At 38.8% G+C, this 21948-nt stretch overlaps 2 protein-coding genes across 3 annotated transcripts; one reads left to right on the top strand and one right to left on the bottom strand.

The window, feature by feature from the left end:
* The first annotated feature begins 1523 nt into the window (after positions 1–1523).
* LOC111239644 (cystatin-S-like) lies at positions 1524–7042 on the top strand. Of its 2 annotated transcripts, none has more exons than XM_022769531.1 (5): positions 1524–1634; positions 1834–2072; positions 5676–5827; positions 5942–6043; positions 6242–7042. In XM_022769531.1, the coding sequence occupies exons 2-5, from the start codon at positions 1985–1987 to the stop codon at positions 6335–6337; spliced, it is 438 nt and encodes a 145-aa protein (XP_022625252.1). In that variant the 5' UTR covers positions 1524–1634; positions 1834–1984; the 3' UTR covers positions 6338–7042. The 2 variants fall into 2 exon arrangements, with proteins under 2 accessions (XP_022625252.1, XP_022625253.1); XM_022769532.1 differs by having other exon boundaries at positions 1546–1634; positions 1927–2072.
* On the bottom strand, positions 6784–21542 carry LOC111239643 (ras association domain-containing protein 6-like). The gene is made up of 16 exons (XM_022769529.1): positions 21466–21542; positions 18155–18231; positions 16976–17054; positions 16465–16625; positions 15442–15536; positions 15073–15272; positions 14857–14958; positions 14178–14229; positions 13953–14075; positions 9358–9390; positions 9091–9231; positions 8716–8833; positions 8437–8615; positions 8098–8179; positions 7109–7236; positions 6784–6874 (listed from the first exon to the last, which is right to left on the bottom strand). The coding sequence occupies exons 2-16, from the start codon at positions 18211–18213 to the stop codon at positions 6867–6869; spliced, it is 1560 nt and encodes a 519-aa protein (XP_022625250.1). The 5' UTR covers positions 18214–18231; positions 21466–21542; the 3' UTR covers positions 6784–6866.
* Between the last annotated feature and the right edge of the window lie 406 nt (positions 21543–21948).

Here is a 21948-nt window from a genome sequence, read left to right on the forward strand (position 1 = left end):
CTTCAATGGGGATTTGTACAATTTGCTTTATGCTTTAGCTGTTTTAGTCTGAGGTGTGCTGGTACATCCTCCAGACAGCGTTTATGACGGTGGTGCAGTATTTTTGCCATATAAGGAGAAATGGTCATCAGACAAGCGTAGTAGAGAAGGAAACAAGTGCAGCTTGTTTACGCCACCGATGTCACTGGGATTCATCCTCGGGAGAACATGAATGTGTGACGCAAAATTTGTGCCAGTCAATCTTATGAATTTATAGAGATTAATCACATGACTGGAAATTTAAACCTGCTGGTGGTGCTGGAAAAAAACTCAGGGGATCTCCAAAGTCATTGACATTCATCCTCTGGGCACCATGCATATTTGTCAATCCATGCAGTAGTTTTTGAGATATTTCAGTCTGGACCAAAGTGGTGGTTGACAGACTGTTACATTACTTTCAGCCTCATTAATAGCCCATACGAAAAAATACAGTGTATTCATCCAGAACTGTATGTGTACAAGTTCCACAAATCTATGTTTTGTTTTGTTTTTAACAATGAGTAAAACGACTGTGTAATATTAATAGCATTTTAGCTTCAGGCATTTGTTTTCATCTCAAATCTCTGATACCTTATCAGCACCAAAAGGCCAAATTTGGCAACTAGCTGATGGAAAAATGTGGAAGTTGAAGTGGCTAAAATACCAAATATTCTTCACAGCATTTGGTGCAGATCCAAACACAGCTAAAAGGAGACTGAATATTGGACTGATAATTTTGCTCCTTGTCTGCTGATGGTAACATGTCAGCGTTGTGTCAGTGTCAGCTTGTTGTGGACCCCCCCCCCCCACATCTTTATAACTGCAGGCTAAAAGCACGAGGAAACCCATCAGATTAATTCCACTACTTGCTGACGTTTGGGCATTTATTCACTGCTGTTCGGATACTGTAAACCCTTAATCACATGATAACACATTGTTCTGGATATAATGTTGATGTTCCCAGAACAAGTGTGTAATGTGGTTCTGCTGTGCGCTATAGTTTGCACCGTGACTCACTGTCTGCCAGCAGATGCTATACTTGCTGAGTTTGAGTCAGAGCGCTGCAAAACTGAGAACCTCGTTCACTTGTGTAAAAAAAAAAAACAAACCCAAAAACAACATCAACAACCAAACGTATGTGCACACATCCACACAGATAAATCAAACTGGCAGGCTACACACCCACATGACACACATGAGTGCAAACACACAAAGAGCACAGAAACACAAGCCCAACACACACATAATGGCACATACCCGGCAGCCATCCACAGCAAAACTCCCACCTACCCAGCCTCTCTCTCTCTCTCTCTCTCTCTCTCTCTCTGTCTCTCTGTCATACACACACTCTGTCATACACACAGCCACTCGCACACACCAAAGCCGCTGATGGTTGTTAAATCCCTACATGGCGTCATTGCCAGTCAGTGGGTGGGTGTGGTCTTCACTGGCTTGTTAAACATACCAGAGGTTAAATGCTGTTCACTGCCGACACCCAGTCCCTCCCTCCCTAAAGCTCAGATCTCTTCCTCACTCACATTATTGCTCTCAGTCTCACTATCGCTCCAGCATCCACTGGATAAAGTCTTACTTTTTTTTTTTTCAAAATCAGGAAGGTAAATACTTGTAATGTTTCTTTCTTCATAGCATTTTCTATACATTACTTTTTTTTTTTTTGCATGTTCTTGTTATTTTTCTTGTATTTTAAGATTCCTTATTTCCAGTAACTCTCTTCTCTGCTCTCTCTCTCTCTCTCTCTCTCTCTCTCTCTCTCTCTCTCTCTCTCTCTCTATCTGTGGACCTGGACACCATCAGTTTCCTGCAAACACTGTGCGACCTCTGCCAGTCGGTTGGCAAGTGGTTCAGCTTAAATAAAGAGCCCTGTTTATCTGACGTCTCTTCCTGAAGATCTTATCCTCCACCCGTCTTTCCATTGTGAAGGGCACAGCACAGTCAGCAAGTGAAGATGTCTCTCCCGTTGTCAGTGCTGATATGTCTGTCACTTGTCCAGCTGTGTGTGGGAGATCAGCCTGTGGATGAAGTCATCACAACAAGTAAGTAGTGATATGGAGGAGAAATGTGTGTCACTGCATGGACATGGGGAGTGATGTTACAGAGAGGCAAGCTAGATAAAAGAATGTTATTAGAAGAATAGACTGAACTTCTATGTTTCTGACATACACACTCAAAAGGATATCTTAAAGCTTTATAGCTACTAGTAACTACTTATAATACTCTACTGACAATTCATACTTTTATGAGTCTTATGTTTCCTTACTTAAAGATAAAATGCAATGAGAACAGGAAGATTTGACACTTTCTACTTGCACATAGTTCTGTTATCTTCTACTGGTATGACTGTGAGGACAACATTCAGCTAAATAATTTAAAATAGTCTTTTCCTGGATTTGTCCTCAGAATTCTCACGAGTGCGTCAACAGGGGCTGATGTGGATAAAAGAAATCTGAATTTAATTTAAGTCGAGTCAAGGGAGGCACGGTTTCTGCAAATAGCAACCTAAGTTTTATTTGGAATTTAATCTATGAATAAACCATGTAATGAGTGCCACGATCAGTTGGTGCATTTGGAGAGAAGTAAATAACAATACACTAGAGAATAACTAACACACTCAGGTCTTTCAAGATGAGAAGATATGAGCACAATACAGCTACTGCATGCCAACATAACAGCAGCATAGGCACCTGTGTCAGAATCGTGACTAACAATCTAGAAGCCAGTCAGACAAAACATATGCAACTCCGCCAATTCGACTTTCTGCCTTCATATGCCATTTGCATCACAATTAAATCAAATTAGCAACATGTTTGTGTTGCACTTTACAGAGGAAGCGTAAAATAAAAGACAAAAACTAAACAGAATGAATCTTGAATTTGAATAAGGGACTAAAACTATAAGTGTAATAACAAAGAATTTGCAGACACCTCATGACAAGGAAGTGATCACTGAGAATGCAAACAGGAAAAACAAGTATGTGTAAAACAGAACATGCAATGGCCAATACGCATAAATGAACAGAATACCTTGAAAATGAATAGTGTAAAGTCCAACAATAAAATGATTCAATTAAAAAATTGTATGAGGATGTCTTAATGTCTCTCTGACAGGGTGTGCCTGTATGACACAGTGGCAAAATAAGTTTTGCGTTTGTGTACTCAGCCTGCAGACGCTGGATCTGTACTGAAGTCTGGTTGGGTACAGTGAGTCAGAGAGTTTGGCCCGGCCAGCAGTCAGAGAAAGTTGTCATAGGCCGAGTGGAGTTTGGTTTGGAAGTGTTTGGGAAGGAAACAAAATCCATCACTTCCTCTCAGTGCCTGTTCACCATATTTGTCCAACGTCAGTGGCTTTTGTTAGTGAATGGCCCTACTGAGCAGAGACACATGCTGGTTGGTGCAGATCAGTACTTGATATTTAATGTAAGTGCGCAGTAAGATGAAACATTCCATCAGTACAGCAGCGAATTGTAGGTTTGAGTCAAAGCATATGTGCTTTTACAAAACATACAGTACAAATACATTTAGTTCAGCAACTAAAAAGGCAGACTGCGACATCAAGTGGAAATTATGTTTACTGTTTCAACTGACAGGAACTGCAACAGCAATTCACCAGCGGTCTCTGTGATGGAAATCTTGTGAGTTGGGTGAAGGAGTATTTATTGTTGCTCGATGCACTCAGGAGGTAGGCAATGAACAATTACAAGCGTTAACAGGTTAATCAGTGTAATGTCATCCTAAATAATACAGATACTTTCCCCTGGAAAGGACGAATATAAACCCACACATGTGCATACATCAGACCTAAACAATGAATTATGTCAAGGGCAGAAAGTCTGTCTCTGAGCTGGAGGGATCCTGTGTGTGAGTAAACCCCCCTTTAGACTGGATTCTCTGTCCATGATATCATTACAGCCTTGATTGCTGCGGCAACTGCCACTGGGGACTGATAGACAGGATTGGTTTAATTTCTCATCTCATAACTGTGTTAGGCGTTTCATTTACATAGCTACACGTTTGACATACAGCAATTGTGTCATGGTTGTTTCTGTAAAATTTGTATCATGATAATGTGCCTTTAAAGAGCATCTCCACACTAAGTCTTGTATGGAGGAAAAGTGTTCTCGGTGGGTCGAGATGTTCTTGAGTCTTTTGCCCCTCTGACCTCTGATATCCACTGTGACCTGTTGCACTTCTGAACATGAACCATGTTTTGTGCTTGACAGGGTGGAAATAAAACATAGTGACTGTTGGATAAAGGCACAAACAGGATTTTCAGGACAAGATGTCGCTGAAACTTGAATAACACAAAATGGGATGGTGACACCAATTATCTTACTGAGAAAGAACAAAACGAGAATGGTGACAGTAAACAGGTGGGAGGAAGATGGCCTTTCTGTGTTTTCGTACAGAAAAAAACGCAATTAGGAGTCTATAGTTATGCTAGCAGCTCAGTGAGAGTGTACTTAGGCAGGGCAGGTATATTGCTCACTTATTTTAGTTTAGCCTGTTAACATGCTCACATTTGCTAATTAGCGCTAAACACATAATGCAACTGAGACTAATGAGGCATTTGGTCATGAAAAATTCTGTGAGGAATTAAATTTCTGACCTGATGGTGTCACTAGATAAAAAAGAAAGGAATCACTAAAATTATAACTATTCATCTCGAGGAAACATAAATGTGTTCCAAATTTAATGGCAGGCCGTTCAATAGTTGTAATGAAATTTAACTCAAAACCAAATGTCAACCTTAAGGTAGCGCCAGAGGAACAATCAGGGGATTGACAAAGTTGGTAGGATTCATCCTGAGAGAACCATGAATATTTGTACCCAATTGTTTGCCAATCCATCCTGTAGATATTGAGATATTTCACTGGATAAGTGAAATTTATGACCTGCTAATGGTGCTAGATGAAAAGTCAGGGGTTCCCCAAGGTTGGTAGTCTTCATCCCCCTGGGACCATGAATATCTGTGTAAAGTTATATGGTAATCCATCCAATTGGCATTGAGATATTTCAGTCTGAACCAAAGTGAGCTGACTAGCCTAGAGCTACTCCATTGCTGTGGCTAAAAACAACGGTTTGGGTGGCTTGGCCACCCAAGTGACAAGAGCTACAGCTATTATCTTTAAATTTAGCTTTTATTTCCCTGAGAAAATCTGTTTTATATCCTCGGCCTGATGATCGAGGCTTGGTTTGGCAGAGAGGTGAAGATGGTTTGGCAGTCTAAAACAAGCATGAGTGTAAAATTGGCTGAGTCCAGGGTTTGGTGGTCTTTCAGTTTCCAAGTCCTGGATTGATGTTCTGGACTGAAGCAGCAAATGTTCAGGATGAAGGAGCATAAAAACCACAAAAGAGAAAACACTAAATCATAACACTGACTGCTCGTGTGTGTGTGTGTGTGTGTGTGTGTGTGTGTACGATTGTGCAACTGGAGGCAAATGTATCAGTATTGAGGTGCTTTTAATTGCACAAGTTAATTGATGTACATTATGCGAGTGAATGTGTGCATTTCAGTGCTGTGCCACTTCAGCCGTCTGTAATGAGAATACAGATACTTTATTGTTGTCCCACCAATAGCTCTCATCCAGTTACAGTATGTAAAAATTACCTTGACTATGTGTGTGTTTTATATCCTCATAGAAAAAGTGCCTATCTTAGGTGGCTGGACTGAGAGGAGTCCAGAGGCAGCTGATGTGCAGCAGGCAGCTGAACATGCTGTGAGGATGTTCAACACGCACTCCAAAAACAAGCGGATATTCAAACTGGTCTCCATCACAGCTGCTCAGAGTCAGGTTAGATCCATCTCTTAGAAACAAAGGAACTGACATCCAATAAACCCTGAAACCGTGAAATAACATTTAGATAATTTCTAATAACTCTGTCCTCTTGTCTGGCCATATCATCAGGTGACCAACATGATCAACTTTAAGATTGATGCAGTTCTGGGAAAAACCAAATGTCTCAAGTCTGAAAACCATGACTTGCACAGCTGCAGTCTTGAGAAAAAGGTATATCTGCTTTTGTTTGTGTGCATTTGTATGTCTGATATCCAACTCAGCAATATTTCCTATATATATTCCAACATCTCCTGAGCTCCATCTGTTACATTCATTCTTTCCTGTCTCATAATACAACGGCTGTCTTAGTTTTATTTCAGAGATTTCCCACTTCCTATGTCACAGTTATTGTTTTTCCCCCCTCCACAGCATCTCAAGTGCCACTTCCAGGTGACTTTCAACCCTCGCGACAACCAACATGAGCTGAAGGGTCACAAGTGCAAGAAACTTGGGGAGAAGGTTTAACTTTTTCATGGTTTAGCTCTATAGCTTTGATGGTGATTCAGAAGGAATGTTTTCCAGCTCAGTTAAAGGGGTGGACGTGTTGGCTGGTAGAAGACAGTTTATAACAGTGGTCTGAATAAAAATTAGCTTGGAAAAAGTGACCAAGAGCAGATGTTGATTTTTGTTACCATAATGTGGAGATTATTTGTAGGTTGGGGCTTGTAGTTGTGTTGTATATCTTATATATTTTTCCTTATTCATTTATTTTATTATTCTATGGTTTTATTTACTGTCTTTGCACTTGATATCATTACCATAAAGTTTAAAACAACCAATTTTTGCTAAAGAAAATGAGATTTGAAGAAAAATAAAAACACTAATCACAATAAAGAGGAAAGAGATGAATAACACAGGATTTTTATGTCAATATTTATTTCATTGGTGTGATTTTTATAGAAATGAGTCAACAGTCTGATGACACACATTGCCACTCATGTTGTTTTTGAGACAACAGCGTGTACACCGTCTCGTGAGTTTTCTTCTTTTTCTTTCAAATGTCTGAAAAGAATGATGAGAAAGAATCAACATATGTTCTCAAATTTCAAATCTTAATATTCATTCATTCTCATATAATTTTAAACCATAATGTCTGAAAATACAGAATTTATGTAGAACCACTGATGTTAGTTTAATGGATGTTTCCTCATCAATTAAATAAAGCAGAAATGCCTTAAAAATAAATTTTAATAAATTTCAGGATTATACTGTATCTTAAATGATTTATATACTTACTGCATTCGTATAACCTATTGACCCTGAGGATATCAATATCAGACATGTCATTCCTCTGTCCAATTGGCACAGATGAATCTGGGATGGGAGTAATAGTGTCTTCTCCAAACACTGATGTAAAAGCAGTCCTAGAAAAAAAAGAAATAAAATAAAATTATGTAAAAATGGAAACTGTCTTTTGTATTTTGTATTGCCACATGGGCACATAAATATTTTATGGTTTGTTTACTTTAATTTGGCTTTGTAATTTGCCTCTTATGCCATATGTCAAGTAGAAAAAGAGCTGTGAAGCCCATGCAGAGATTATTATATTAAAGCTGCAGTAATGTTTTTTAATGTTACCAGTGGATTGTGTGTAATGTGTAAGGTGAAAGGTTTTCATTTAAGTGATGGATCTACTTAATCAATACCTGACTCTGCAGTTTCCCCTTAGCTCTATGGAGACATTTTAGTGTATTTCAGCTTGTTTTTGTTTTATGGCGCACCGACTTTAATGTTACATAACTTTTTTCCAGCTCCATGTCCAGCAGCAGGCAGCTGTGGTTAACAAAAAAAAGTTCTGGTAACCACTGTAGATTACCAGTCCGGCACCAAACAGCAGACAGACAAATCGTTCAGCATTTTAAAAGTAAAAGAGTCACGTTTATCCACCATGAGCTGGTGGACAACAAAAACAGAGCTGTAAGGAGGGTGAATGTTGAATTTACATTGGTCAGGTGGCCTGAAATCTGACTCCAAATGAATATTAAGGTTGCCACATGTCTGCTGAATGTGTAAAATAGGCAACTGTTTGCTAACGCATCAGCCATATTGGCTGTACAGGTTGTGTTAACCTAGTTGCACTGCCTCAAAATGCCTGATAAAAGTCAATTTATGGAGATTTATGTGTTTTGCAGGGCAATGACAATATTAAAAAAAGAATAAATAAATAATTAAAAAATATAGCTTGCTAACAATATAGTCCTATCAATGACATAAAGAGATGTTACCTTCCATAATGCATCACAGAGGAATAGTCATATGGCATGTTCAAGTTGTTGGTGTCCCTTTTGTGGAAGTTGGATGAATGTACTATTAAATAAAAAAATATACATATATAGAATAAATCTATGAAATCTATGTTCACCCAGTCATGATCACAAATATATATCTTCATTATATTATACATGACATATAACATTTTCTCTGTCATATTTGTTATAACAAAAATAATGATATGAATAAAGATACATCAGTAAAATAATGCTCATGAATCATAAATATATACATATATTTTAAAACGTAGTATTTAAATACGAAAAATATAATGTCAGAGGCTTAGAGCTCACCTGATGGGACATTTTCCCAGTTGATCCTGACATACTGGTCCCTGTCGCTCCTCGTGTGCTCATGGTGGAAGCCCAGTGCGTGGAGGAGCTCGTGCTGAATGATCCCATGATCGAGACAACCATACACAGACAGAGAAACCAGCTGCTCGCCCCCATCTCTGCCAACATTGGACCAGCACCTACGGCACAGTGAAAGACAGAGTGACAGGTCTGAATCCTGACAGGTTGGCTTCCACATTACACTCAGCGTGTTTTTCGGCACCTCCACTCTGCACTCACCCCATTTCACTCTTGATCCTCAGGTAGTCTGACTGGGCGTAATAAGGAACAAAACGAACACAGGTCTTCTGGTGGAAAGTTTCCATAGCTTTCTCAATTGAGGCCTTTTCGCTGTCGTCTGCAATGAAAACAAGATTCATATCAGTTTATCACTGACAAACTTCCTTGATAGATTTAGAACATTTATTTTCTTTCTCTTACAAAACAAGTTGTCCTAAAAATAACAAGATACAGATCACCATGATAGTGTAAATGGAAAACGCTCACGCTCACTTCCTTTTTACATGTCTATGAATGAGTAATGCTACAGTTCATGAAAAGTGAGGAAATTATAAAAGAAATTGTAATTCTCATGACTGATCACTGAGCTCTTACAAAAATAGTCACTGATGGTATAAGGGACCTCAACCAGTCCGTTGTAGGACTTTTTCCATTTACAATAGCCGCTCAAGCATTTCATGGCATTCCTCTTCTTTGACAGAGCGACATCACCCTCCACCAGAATATGGTTGATGCCTGGAATAAGACATTATGTGGACAGATTATAGAAGAGATCAAGACAAGGTACACACAGAATAAACTGATTGGTGCAGACATGTACCTGTGATGTGTGCAGGTGAGGACTGAATAAATCAAACTTACCTTTATTGGCCTCCAGAATTCTTGAGGTTATGTCTAAAAGGGGACGTTGATTGGTTTTCATACCTAAAATAAGAAGATTCAGTTACCTTACTAAAACTACCTATTGTTTAATAAGATGTGTGTAACACTTGTGATGAGAAGAATCAGTTTACCCTCCTCCTGAAGTCGCACCTGCAGAGACACAAAGTGAACATACAGTAAATATCTACATACTTCCATAAAAACAAGTTCATGTCTTGTTGTGTTATTGAACTACATGTTTCTACTGGAAGTATAGTATTATGTCCTCATATTGTGTTATAATGGTTTTTGTTGCGCGTTTTCTGTGTGTACTATGTAAATATGCCTCTTTTTCCTTTAATTATTCATATGAATCTATGTTGATTGGGTTTATGACTCCATTTAAAACCCAACCATAATTTAAAATTGTATTTTGTGAGCTGTCCTGGACTAATGACGACTATGGTGAGAAACATAGTGAAATATAGTCATCAATCCAAACCAGGGGTCAGATATGCGCGTTGACAGACATGTCCACCCAATGCAGATTTAGTGTGTTGGTGACCAAAGATGGAAAAACTGTGTCAGAAATTTTGTGACCAATCTTACAAAGTGTGGCTTGTGATTAATTGACAAGATTCCTGTAATCGCACAAGGCAAAGATGGTTTTATCTTAACAATAAACCTTGCTATTTTACTTACTAATAAGCTGTTTTATCTCATTTATTTTGTTAGATTTTTTGAGGTGCTTGTTATCAGTTCTTGACCATTTTAAATGAATCAACTAAGATAGGAATTGCCAGATCTAAATTGGTGAGAATGAGTTGGGATCATTGGTTTTGTTGCGTTTACGACTCTCTTTCTTTCAAATTAGGGCAGACAGTTATTTACTTTCTTTAAAAAACAAAAAAACCAGTAACAGAAATGTATATGTTGTGGTTTATGTCTTACCAGGGAGTCATTTTGCGCTGAGAGGCCCAGCAGGACGGCCAAGACAGCAGGGAAGAGATTCAGGTTCATCTTCCTCACGCCAGAGATCTTATGGATGAAGTAGCTAAGGAAGATTCAAAGGCTGCAGTCTTGATTTTATACAGCCAAAAAGGGAGGAACTGTTAAACAGACTTACTGTAAAGACAACATGTTGACCCCTGAACAAACATTTTAATGAAAAGATAAACTCCACCAGGAAACACCCTGAACCTTCTCAGGTGGCACATGAGGCTGGGTAAAGTTAAGATAAAGACCTCCAGATGTGAAATGGGTATGTGTATGTATATACATACACAGTACTAAAGTGCACATGGTTGATATATTACTCAAAAAGCACTGATGATGAATTAGAACCATATGGACAACCTGTTCATCATTTTACTTACCTATTGGCACAGTTACAAAACCAAAATGTAAACGGCACATAATGCACCGGTCTAAACCCAAAGGTTTCAAATGTCTTTTACTTGAAAATACTGTCTGATGGAAACTGAGCAAAAGCTGCAAGTTGTATAAACATTTTGATGATAAGTCTATCAATGTTTCATATGACCCTTAATCATTTATTATACTGATTATATAAAATGTACATTTTAAATTTGAAGTGAAAGAGAAGATCTTTTTTTTTTTTAATTCCCCTTAGAGAAAAATAAACCTACTTCTACCAGATACACTTAACGTTCAGTTGACACAGAGATATTTCATGTGTTTCAGCAAAAGTGAAAGTGAATGTACAAACATAAAGATTGAATTCTCTTTTGAGATGGGGATCCCCTAACAGACATGTGGGGGTCTCTTCCACAACTATACAATAGTAAAGCCCTGCCACTGAGGTACACACTCTTTCCATTTCTAAAAAGCATATAATGTACTAGTTTGAGCTCTGTGGTCTGCATCATGGAAACTCAGTTCATCAGTAAAACTACCAGTTAGCATTTATTCTCATTTAGTCCTTCTTCATCATGTCAGAGGAAAATTAGACTCAGTGCTGGGTAATATGAGGCTGTCTGGTGGGCTGGCAAGGGATTATAAAGTCTTCGCCACTAAACAGCTTGGCAGAACAGCTCACTCTACATTGCACCATTATTTAACTATTAGGGTGACAGTGTTTTCCACTTGTAAGCAGTTTCCTGTTACACGCACACACACAAAGACAGAGTGCTTTAAGTAAGCCACTTTAACCCCTTAACAATTAGTTGTCCCCTTTATTTCTCCTCAAATAGCTGCAGGATTGGGAAAATCTTTTTATTACAGTCTGTCTGAGATTTTGTGTTGGCTAGTTCCAACGTTTCATTTAAGATTTATATCAGTTTTTTTTTTTATGGCTGCTCCATTAGATCAAATTGAAACATTCTAGATGACGTGATGTCGTAATCATCGTAGGTCGACGTATTTCCACAGCAGGTCTGACAGATTCGCTATCTTTGGAACAAAGTTTGGCTGCAAAGAGGGAGTGAGGAATGAACGGGTCACCAGCCTCTCATTGGGGTACTGGTTGAACATGTTTGTGATCAACAGCTATCTCAGGGGCAAAGTGTTTAAGGTCAAATGAGCTTTACTGGGCTTAATGGGACACATCAGAGGTCAACAGACAGGAAGTCAGTTGGTGAAGTCAAACAAGAAAGGGAGCAGGCAGGAAATAAACAAACAAACAAGAGCAGAGGCTGGGACAGCAAAAATAGATTATAATAAATCATAACAAAATTATAAATAAATGACTAATAAACATATGATTTAAAATTACATTATGCTTAATTATTATCTTCCTAGTACCCTACAGGAATAAGCAGCCTACCCATTTTGGTGGTCATTATTTCTACGACATTTCATTTGAGTCATCATTGAGATTCTATTTGTATTTGTTTATGTATGTAGATTAATTATTTGACTCTAACTAACCTCTGAAAGTTTCCAGTAGCACACAGCCTCCACAGACAGAACGCACAACACAGAAGAAGTCATGCTGGTCCCACAATTTACATTTATTCCTGAACACACAACACTTATTTACAGTTATTTACAATGGCATCGTACTGTTTTATCTTGTACTTATTTTACAGTTTTAAAAAAAATCACATAGTGAATAAAAACTATGTATAAGTGACCCTATTTGCAACCTTAAGATTTGAAGAAGTACCATGTATTTTGTTTTTCTGTAGTGGTATCAGTATGTCATCTGAGGTCTTTTCCAAAATGTTCACCTTTGTGTTTCACATCTGTAATCTTGTTCATAAGGTTACAGATGCAAAAAAAGTCTTTCATCTTTAAAGTGGTGCTGTGATGAGCGACAGGTCTTGTGTCAGTAACTCAGATCAACGGTCAGACACTGGTCTCGATGTGAGGCGACATCTTACAGCTCAGCATATGGGACAGGAGTCTGTGCTGCTGGTGGTACCTGACATACACACACACACACACACACACACACACACACACACACACATAGACACACAAAAACACACAAGAACACACACACATATACAGACACTGAGTAAACAGCAAATCAACAAAGGGTAATTTAACTTATTGGCTCCATCATCTGGCCTAGAAATGTTACTACAAAGATTTAGCTTGAAACGCTTGTGAATATAGTCTGTGCACATCTGTTAGACAGGTGCGTAGGAGAATGAAGTCATGCAAAACAAAGGCAGCGCCGCGCACGCACGTAACACACACTTGAACATTTCCCCATGACTCTGTACATCCCAGTTCTCTTGAAAGTTTGGATTAAAGCAACTAAACAACTGGCGTCCTTTAACTGAGCATTCAAGAATATGAGGTCGTACACTTACTTGCTGATGACCCTCTGTATCTCTCTGTTCTCCTCCTCTCTGAGTTTCAGTAGAACCTGCTCCAGGAGCGGGAGCTCCAAGTTCAGATACTGGGCGACCTGACAGAGAGAGGCAAAACAAAGTCAGTTTAATGTGTAACTGGGTGATATGAAGATTGTGCAACAGAGCCTCAGCAGTTAAGAGACAAACAAAACTAGCATACATGCTAGTGTAATGTCAATGTCTGTAATGATCAAATAATAAGAATTATTCGGAGCCAGAAGGGCATGTTGTGTTTTGCATATATAAAGAAATGTAAATGTGTTCTGTTTTATTTTAATCTCTATCTTATTATTTGTTGCTGCAATGACTTTATTCCATATGTTAACAAAAGTAGTAAATTATATAACTCCTAGGCTGATTTACAAAGGCTTTTCATACATCCACTGATTCTACACAATACATCCATGTTGGCTTTTGTGATGCTCTTAAAAGCATGAGTTTAATTTTGAAAAGGAGAAGAACGTAATTTTCGTAGTTTAGACTACTTCATATTTATTTGGCCACAGTATTTGAGGATGGGCTTTAACTCATTCATGCAAACTGTGGTATGAGTACAGTATCAGTGGTGCAAGAAAAATGTCCCAGTGATTCTGAGGGGTCGACATCAAAGCCTGACAAAAGCTAAATGAAGCTGTATCAGAACATCTGGATGCAATGTCTTTATCTAGGTCAATATTTTGCCAGCAGTGGGTCGAGATATGATTGATACATCACTAAGTGTCTGGATTCTTACTCTATTTCAGCCCCTCGGGAGGCAGGGCCATATCACACTCACATCGTTGCTGACTTCCTGTTCGTCCATATCCATCAAGAAGATCTTCATGATGTCATCAGAGGGCCCCTGCAGTATGCGCTCCCAGAGGGGCTGGTCTCCGTTACTGAGCTTCCTCTTTTCTGGACAAAACACATGCACAAAACATCAGTGTTGCATTTTGTTTTCTTAAGTTGTCTGATTATTTCAGTTCCTGTGTAAATCTGGTAAAAGACAAACCATACCTCCACTCTGGTGAACACAGTACAGAGCAAACTCCTGAGGGTCGTTCTCTATCTGTAAGGATTAAATAATGAATTATTATGTAAATACTTAGTTCTGATTGGCTGATGCAGGTCTGAGCTTATATTTCTATTGTAAATCACATTATGTCTATTTTTTTGGTCTATTTTGAATATACTAGATATTTACATCTTACAAATATGTGTGCTAGGTCTTTTGAAGAGCCTAAACATGACTGATCTTTTTCAAAGGATTAATATTTCTGGAATGTAGCTGCGTAATAATGAGTAATAGATTGGCTGGGAAAGTCCTCTTGCAAAATTAACCCCAACTATGTGACCTTTAATTAGTGTTGTACTGTTTAACCCTGTCAGAGTTTGGTGGCATAATGATCACATCCCTGTACCTTTCAGTGTTTAATAAATACTGATTATTAATTCAATAACCACTTAAATACATTACATACAGGGTTAAATCCTGTGAAGATCTAATCATGAGAAAGTCCACTTAAATCAGTTTAAACTAGATATAAAACAATGTGGTGACCCACACAGTGCATGCATTTTATTGGTTGATGACTTTTGATTAAAATCATGCTGTATCACTGTTATTGATAATTGTGCTTGTTATATAGCACTGTGATTTCTCACCACAGTTTGAAGCGCGTGTACCAAAACTCACCTTGAACTTGTTTAGTAGCTGTTCAATGACCTGGTTTGTGGTCATCCTGCTGGAGATACGCACTTTAGTCGGCGTACCATAGGATGGCGTGAAGATAGAGGTCTGGAGAAAACAAATATTGACTGGTGAGTTATAGTACATATGGAGCATGGGGTAAAAAAGAGAGCTATATGGATTATATGGAAAGGTTGGGTAGAATGACAAAAGAGAGTCTACCTTATAGTTATAGAAGTGTCCATTGATAGAAAAGCGATGTTGTCTTTCTTTCTCTCTTTGTGCCGCAGACTTCCCCCTTCCCCTCCTCCTCTTGACCAATGAAGCATCACTCATACAGCGAAACAGGTTGGACTCTGCCTCCAGCTCCGGGTTCTTCTGCCTCACAGGACGCAAGGTGGTGGTCTCATAAACAACAGGGCCTTTGGAGTGACACAACGTCTCTTGCTCAACATTTGGTACGAGGTTGGATTACAGTCTATGAATTGTTCTGTCAGGACTGAATTAACTGTCTCCTTCGAACAACGTATAATGTTTAGGTAACATTGTTGGGAAAACATTATGGAGATGTGGGAGGGAAATAAAAACAACCTGGTGGATGATTGTTGACTGCTGTTTCCTGTGGCGTCTCAGACATCTCATCAATCTGGTGAAGGTCAACATATTCTCCCCATCGCGTCATACCCCTGCAGAGAGAGAAAGATGGTCTTAGAAACATGGAGGAATGAAGTTTTGCATGCACTGGTAATAGAAATGTGATTCACACAGCTGTTGAGCTGAGACATACACTGCAAATGATCATTTGTTGCAGGAGCTTGAGGATCCTCTATTGCTCAAGTAGAGATTAGTGGTTATTCACATGCGAGCACGAGCCCTCTGCTGCTCTCATTATGCTTCACAAGTGGTTGCTCAACAGTTGTGTCAATCTCACTGATCCTGAAGTTCATACTTGAAATAATGGCTGGTAAAGTTGCGAAACACAAAAGCAGCCATTGTTCATTTGTTCATTGGCCTAGTATCTGTACACAAGTGTCTCTGTTACCAATATCTCTCTGATGGTTGGACAATAAAAACTGCTGCACCCTAAAACTAAATACACGACCCATCATAAAGTACAGATGTATACTGTCATTGGTCTAGTCCAAGAGAAAAATAAAATAACATCCAAGAACATTTCAAAGCTGTTAAAAAAAAAACATTAAAAAGTATAAAAGTATAGTTGTAAAGTAATTAATCACAGTAATAAAAGCATGTATAATTTTGTTGAGTGGTGTGTAAGTCCGGATGCTTATACGATTCCAGCAGAAAAACAGTGTGACTGAAATGCACATACACTATTGCAGAATTGATTAAAAACCAATACAACTTCATACTTTTAAGGTGCACGTTGCTCAGTTTGGACTTGCTGTACTTCTGAGTACATGCAACTGTGCAACCTTCAGTTGTAACATGTTGCATGCATTATTTTTCTTTATGTGGTGAGGACTTTAGCTCATCTTGTTGGTGCAGATTCAGGATAATAAAAACCATAAAGGTTTGACTCCAAAAATTCTTCCTTCTTTCAGCTTGTGCTTTTTAACATATGAGTAATAATACACAAAAGCTGAAATCAACCTCTTGTTTCCCAGTGGGCTGACTGGACTGGTGGAGTCAGGTGAGATCAGAGGAGCAAAGGGAAGCATCTGTTTGTCGTCCTGTATTTTCAGCCTGATGGGTCTCCGCACTCCCCAGGAGATGTTCAGGAAGCCCTCCACTACCACCGCTCCATCCTCCCCCTGTTACAGAGACAGACGCATAGACACCTGTATGGTGTATAAGTATAGTCATACATTCAATCAACGGACTTCATAATGAAGATTTATTAGCAGCTATGTAATATTTAGGTTGGGGTCTTAAAGATGCGTCTTATGTTTACACTTTCCCTGAAGTAGCCTAACAATTTTCGCAAGAGGTGAGAAGCTTACTGAGCAACTCGTGGTCAGTCTTCTGACACTGACACTACTGTATGTGCTAGCTGCTGCCAGATTATGACAAATATCTAAATGCTTTAACGAGGCAAACTGCAAGAAAATATGAATTCATGTAAAACTACATGGAAAATGTTTTCAATCTTATTTAAACCCACCTGACAGTAACTGAGGTGCAGCTGAGTCTTGTCCTTCAGGAAGCAGTTGTAGGTATTCAGCAGTGAGACAAACTCTGCTCTAAAATGAACACAACAGCAATGAATGACAAAATACAGCTAACACAGCACTAAACTCTCATTTTGTAAGTGATCAAGTTGTGGCTGTTTTGTAATTAAATCAGCAACATTAAAGTAACAAAAATGTCCTACTTTGTTTCTCTTCAAGTGAAACCACCAGACCAGGACTACTTCAAGACAACAATCATCTTCTGTTTGCTTCTCACTGAGCTTAAAGGAGCTACTTGTAAATTTTGCTATTGCTACATAGCCAGCCTTAGCATTTACAGCTGTTTACCTACTCGTCTTGCCAGGAGCTTCAGCCATTGTTAGTTTTACAATAGAAGAGTTTATAAGAATAGAAATGGAAGCAAAACATTTATTCTAGACTGGTAAGTAAAGAGCTGATAATGCTAATGTTTTATATGTAGCAATGGCAAAACATACAAATTGCTCCTGTAACAGTGACCAGTACAGTACAATTCTGGGGTACTCGTGCTTTCCTTGTGAATATCAGTTTTATATACATTGCACCTCTACTCCAATATGTTTAAAAGGGAATTATTGTACTTTTTCCTGCTCTGCATTTATCTGACAGCTTTACTACTCTTTACCTTTCAGATTAAGAATTGACATAAAAACACATGCAAGAAGCTTATAAAATAGAAAACACTTTTAAAGATTGCACAGTTGTTCCTAAACGTGACCATCTTCCATAAAAATCTGTGTCTAGCTGTGGTTTCTTGTCACGTTTTAGACGTCTATGAGTTGTTAGTGGTTCCAGTGGAGTGATTTCCCCCTCTAAACTGCTCATGTGGTTTAATTTAAAGGCCCCTATGAGGTAAAAATATCCAGTATTTCACAAGATTGGGGAACATTGGACCAAACTATTTATAAAATAGTCAGAACTAGCTCCACCTCGACCATTATGTCCAGTGGAGCCGTTTTTCTGCTGAACAAATGCTTTAATTTTTAATCCTAAACACATTTACCTGGTAATATTTCTACTTTAAGTATGATTTTAAATGCAGGACTTTAACTTGGCATTCCTTTTGAAACTCCTTAAATCGATACTTTTTCTACGTGCTTCTTCCACCACTTATTGAGTTTCAACGGACCCACCTGGACAGTGTCCTCCCGTCTCCTGCCTGGATCATAGGGAGCAGAGCTGCTTCATTCATCTCTGGTTGTATCAGCTACTGCAGAGAGAACAACAACAACATCCTCTGTAATGGCATCATGCGGGTACACAATCTGACTAATCATGAGCTTGAAACCAGGAGACAAACGGTGAAGGTTGTCGACTTGTTGAATTGTATTTCAGCGCGTGTGTCGCTGCTGTTCGGGGGTTCCTAAATAAAGACACCTGACAACAACATTATGTCAACCTGGAGCAAGGAATGCGGCGGAAAATGAACAACATTGCACTTGTGCAACCAAGACGGTGTCACTCTCTCCTAAAAATAAACAATATAATTAGAGTCTTACCTTCTCTAACATGGCAAATCAGAGCTCTCCTCCCGATTCTGTGTCTTTGTCTCTGCCTCTTTTCTTCTGGCTGGGCTTTAAATATCTCTTTCCAGTCTCTCTCTGAAGTTTTTGTGTTATATTTATCCTTCTCTCTCTCTCTCTCTCTCTCTCTCTCTCTCTCTCTCTCTCTCTCTCTCCAGCTTTGCTCTTTCACTTTCTTTTTTTTTGTGTGCTTGCCTCCAAGAGATTTAATAACAGTACTCCACCCAGTAACCAGTGATGACAGTGTAGACCCAACCATCTGTTTATTCTTCGGTCAGAAACACTGAAGCCTGTGCCTGCGAACAGAGATTGTAGGAATTTCCACGTGGCTTCTCTTCTTTCTTTCTGTCTTTTTTTTTTTTTTTTTTTTTTTTTTTTAGATTTCTCTCTTTTCTGTTTTTCTTTTTCTTCTGTTCTTCTCAATTACTGTAAATGACACAGCAGACTGAGACTAGCCTCTTTGTCCTTTTCTTTCACTCTCCCTCACTCTCCCTGTCTCAGCCTGTTTGCTGGTAAGAAATATCTCAGGTATTCAGCAGCTGTCATCCCAGCAACCCCAACACTCCCTGTTCTGACTGACAGCTCACTCTTGCACAGGAGGGACAAACCTCTTTACACCAGCAAGAACAGCATTTAAAAGGCGCAGTGTGCAACTTTTCCTGCAGTGTTTATAGGGAAATGTAGGAAATCCCACATTATCGACCTAAAACTAATATGGAATTCAGTTTTTCACTTGTGGAATATTATACTCCACATAAAAAAATATCCAAACACCATGTGTCTATATATCTAAATTGATCACACGTGAAATGAAAGATGTGATATTACAAGTATTACATATCACACATATCTAAAACACACACCATCTGATATGTTGTTGCACATATGATAAACATGTAAAAATTTGTTTTAAATGTTTTTAGATTAACAATTGTTAATTTTACATAAAATACTGAATTACATACAAAAAAATGAAAAAAATGAATATCTTTAAAAGTTACGCAATCAGCATAAGCTCCGGCCTCAAGTAGCAAGTAACCCACATGGTGTATGATCATGGCCAACAGTGACCAGGTATGGCATGATACATGAAAGGACCAGGAAAAAACAACAAGCTAAATGATTGACAGACAGCAGCTTTACAAGGAACAGTTTCATTATCTTTATTTCCTCATCAGCTGAGGGAAAGGAAGGCAGGACTAATATTACAGGCTTTGTCTTTATACCTGTACAAGACTTACAATCTGTCTGAGAATAAGTTTAAATCTTTCAACCACAGCACTCAACTGCAAGCTACTGCTTTGGAGCTGCTCACTTGCTCATTTGTAAATCCTGGTTGTACACAGTGAGACAGGGCTGTGCATCTGTGTGTCTGAACCGACATGACATGCAGCACTGCAGGTGTACTCTAATGTAGTAAAGGTTAATAAAGGTTTAATAAGTCTTCTCATGGCAGAATAAATTATTACCGTGCTGTTTTTGGTATACCATGTGCATGAAGTCAAGTTCTCTTTTGTGTCTAACTTCACTGTGTCTCTCTCAAGTCTCAACATGTAGCTTTTAAGGTGCCCTGGAGCAAATGCATCACAACTGCGACTGTGTGTCTACGTGTATATGACAGATAAATCACATGACAAAAGTTAATGCAAAACCAACAATAAAGAAGATAAATGCTCAACATTACCAAGTCAATAATGGGTGAACGTTTACAAATCCAACGCAGGCTGCAGCGGTTTTAACCTGAACTTGAAGGAAGGCAAGTGCTCCAAACCTCAGGGTTTGAGGATCCCACAAAACAAGACTGCGAATGATCCGACTGATTTAAAATCAACATCCTATTCAATGAGCCACTATGGACTGTTCCACTTCACTTCTACTGGGGTATTGCCACATGAGTACCAGCTGCTGCTGACAGAGGTGGAAAAATTAATGAATCAAACCAACCCAACTGGTGGCAGAGATGAATAAGATCTAAGTCATGTCCTTGTGATTTCTGTTTGCTTAATACAAAACAAATTTCTTGGATGGAGAAAAAATGGAGAGACACTGGTCTCAAATGTAATGAGCAGTACATGTCAAAAGAAGGCTGAGGAAGATTCTGCATAAAAGTGTCATTTTTAGATTATAAGATATTATGTTAAATAAAAGCCATTGGAAGCCTGTGAGATAAATTAAATGCCACATTCAGACCAGCACAATATGAAAATCCATCAAAGCCACAAAACCACACTCATATGCAGGGTGGAGCAGAGGGTGCAATATACGTACACGGTATAATACAAGCTTTTTTATTGTCAGCTCTGAGCCAGAAAAAACATAGCCAACAGGAAAAAAGCCAAGGTACTCGATGACACACCCAGTTTCTCCCTTTGCTGCCTTCCTGTTTGTCACCCGCCTCTCTTTCTCTCTGACTCCACTCCTTTCTGTCTTTCAAACTTGCTCCTTCTCAAGCGCAGATTTGACCTGGTTATAAACGTTTAGTCGAGTGCCCCCTGTTGAAACTCTGTCCCTCTGCTACCGGGTCTTTGTGAGCCGTTTCATTTGAATAATAATCATTCGCAACGATACATTTATTTGGAGTTACAGATCCACAATTTCATTATTTGAGTTACAATACTTTCTCAAAGTTATGAAAAGGTTGTTCAACCTTGTACATAAACTGTGCTTTGTTACTGCATAACTCTGGTTGCATTAATTCTGGTTTGGGATGTTGATGCGCAAAAAAGAAAGCAGAGGTTGTTTGACATTTATTTTGATTCATATGATGTAAATACTAATCTGACAGTTTTCAGGGTTGAATATAAAACTAACATATGAAATAAATAAAACAAATTGTCATTTTGTTAGTAGTTCCAGTTAAGCAGCGCACTTTAACACACTTGAAGGTGGAAATGAAATGATCAGAACACATTCAGTCCTACCTGGCCAGCCAGTCTTTCAATCTTCTAACAAATAAAGCTGGTTCAATCCATGTTAGAGGTCTTGTAGCTTGTTCGTGTGTGTGTGTGTGTGTGTGTGTGTGTGTGTGTGTGTGTGTGTGTGTGTGTATGCATGTATGTTTGTGTGTTCATAGGTTCAGAGTACAGTACGTGTGGTAGGAGGTGAACTTGGAGCAGCTGGTTAATTATTGCAGAACATGTTGAGACAGCATTGAGAGGGAGGGGCTGACTGACACCTGATATGACTCGCCTTCTTTGTGTGTGCATGTGTGTGTATGACTAGAGAGGGACAGCGAGCGAGAGAGAGGGAGAGAGTCTTTGAAATACAACCTTTCACCCAATAACCTAAGCAAATGATCAAATATTTGCTTACTTGTTTGTGATGCCCACATGCAATACATCTTACTAGAAAGCTAAAGCTGTGCTAGCTGCAACTGAGAGGCCACTAGTAGCAGCACTGGAGAA

This window comes from Seriola dumerili, unplaced genomic scaffold (genome assembly GCF_002260705.1).
Source record: "Seriola dumerili isolate Sdu_G_001 unplaced genomic scaffold, Sdu_1.0 BDQW01003326.1, whole genome shotgun sequence".
NCBI classification, from domain to species: Eukaryota; Metazoa; Chordata; class Actinopteri; order Carangiformes; family Carangidae; genus Seriola; species Seriola dumerili.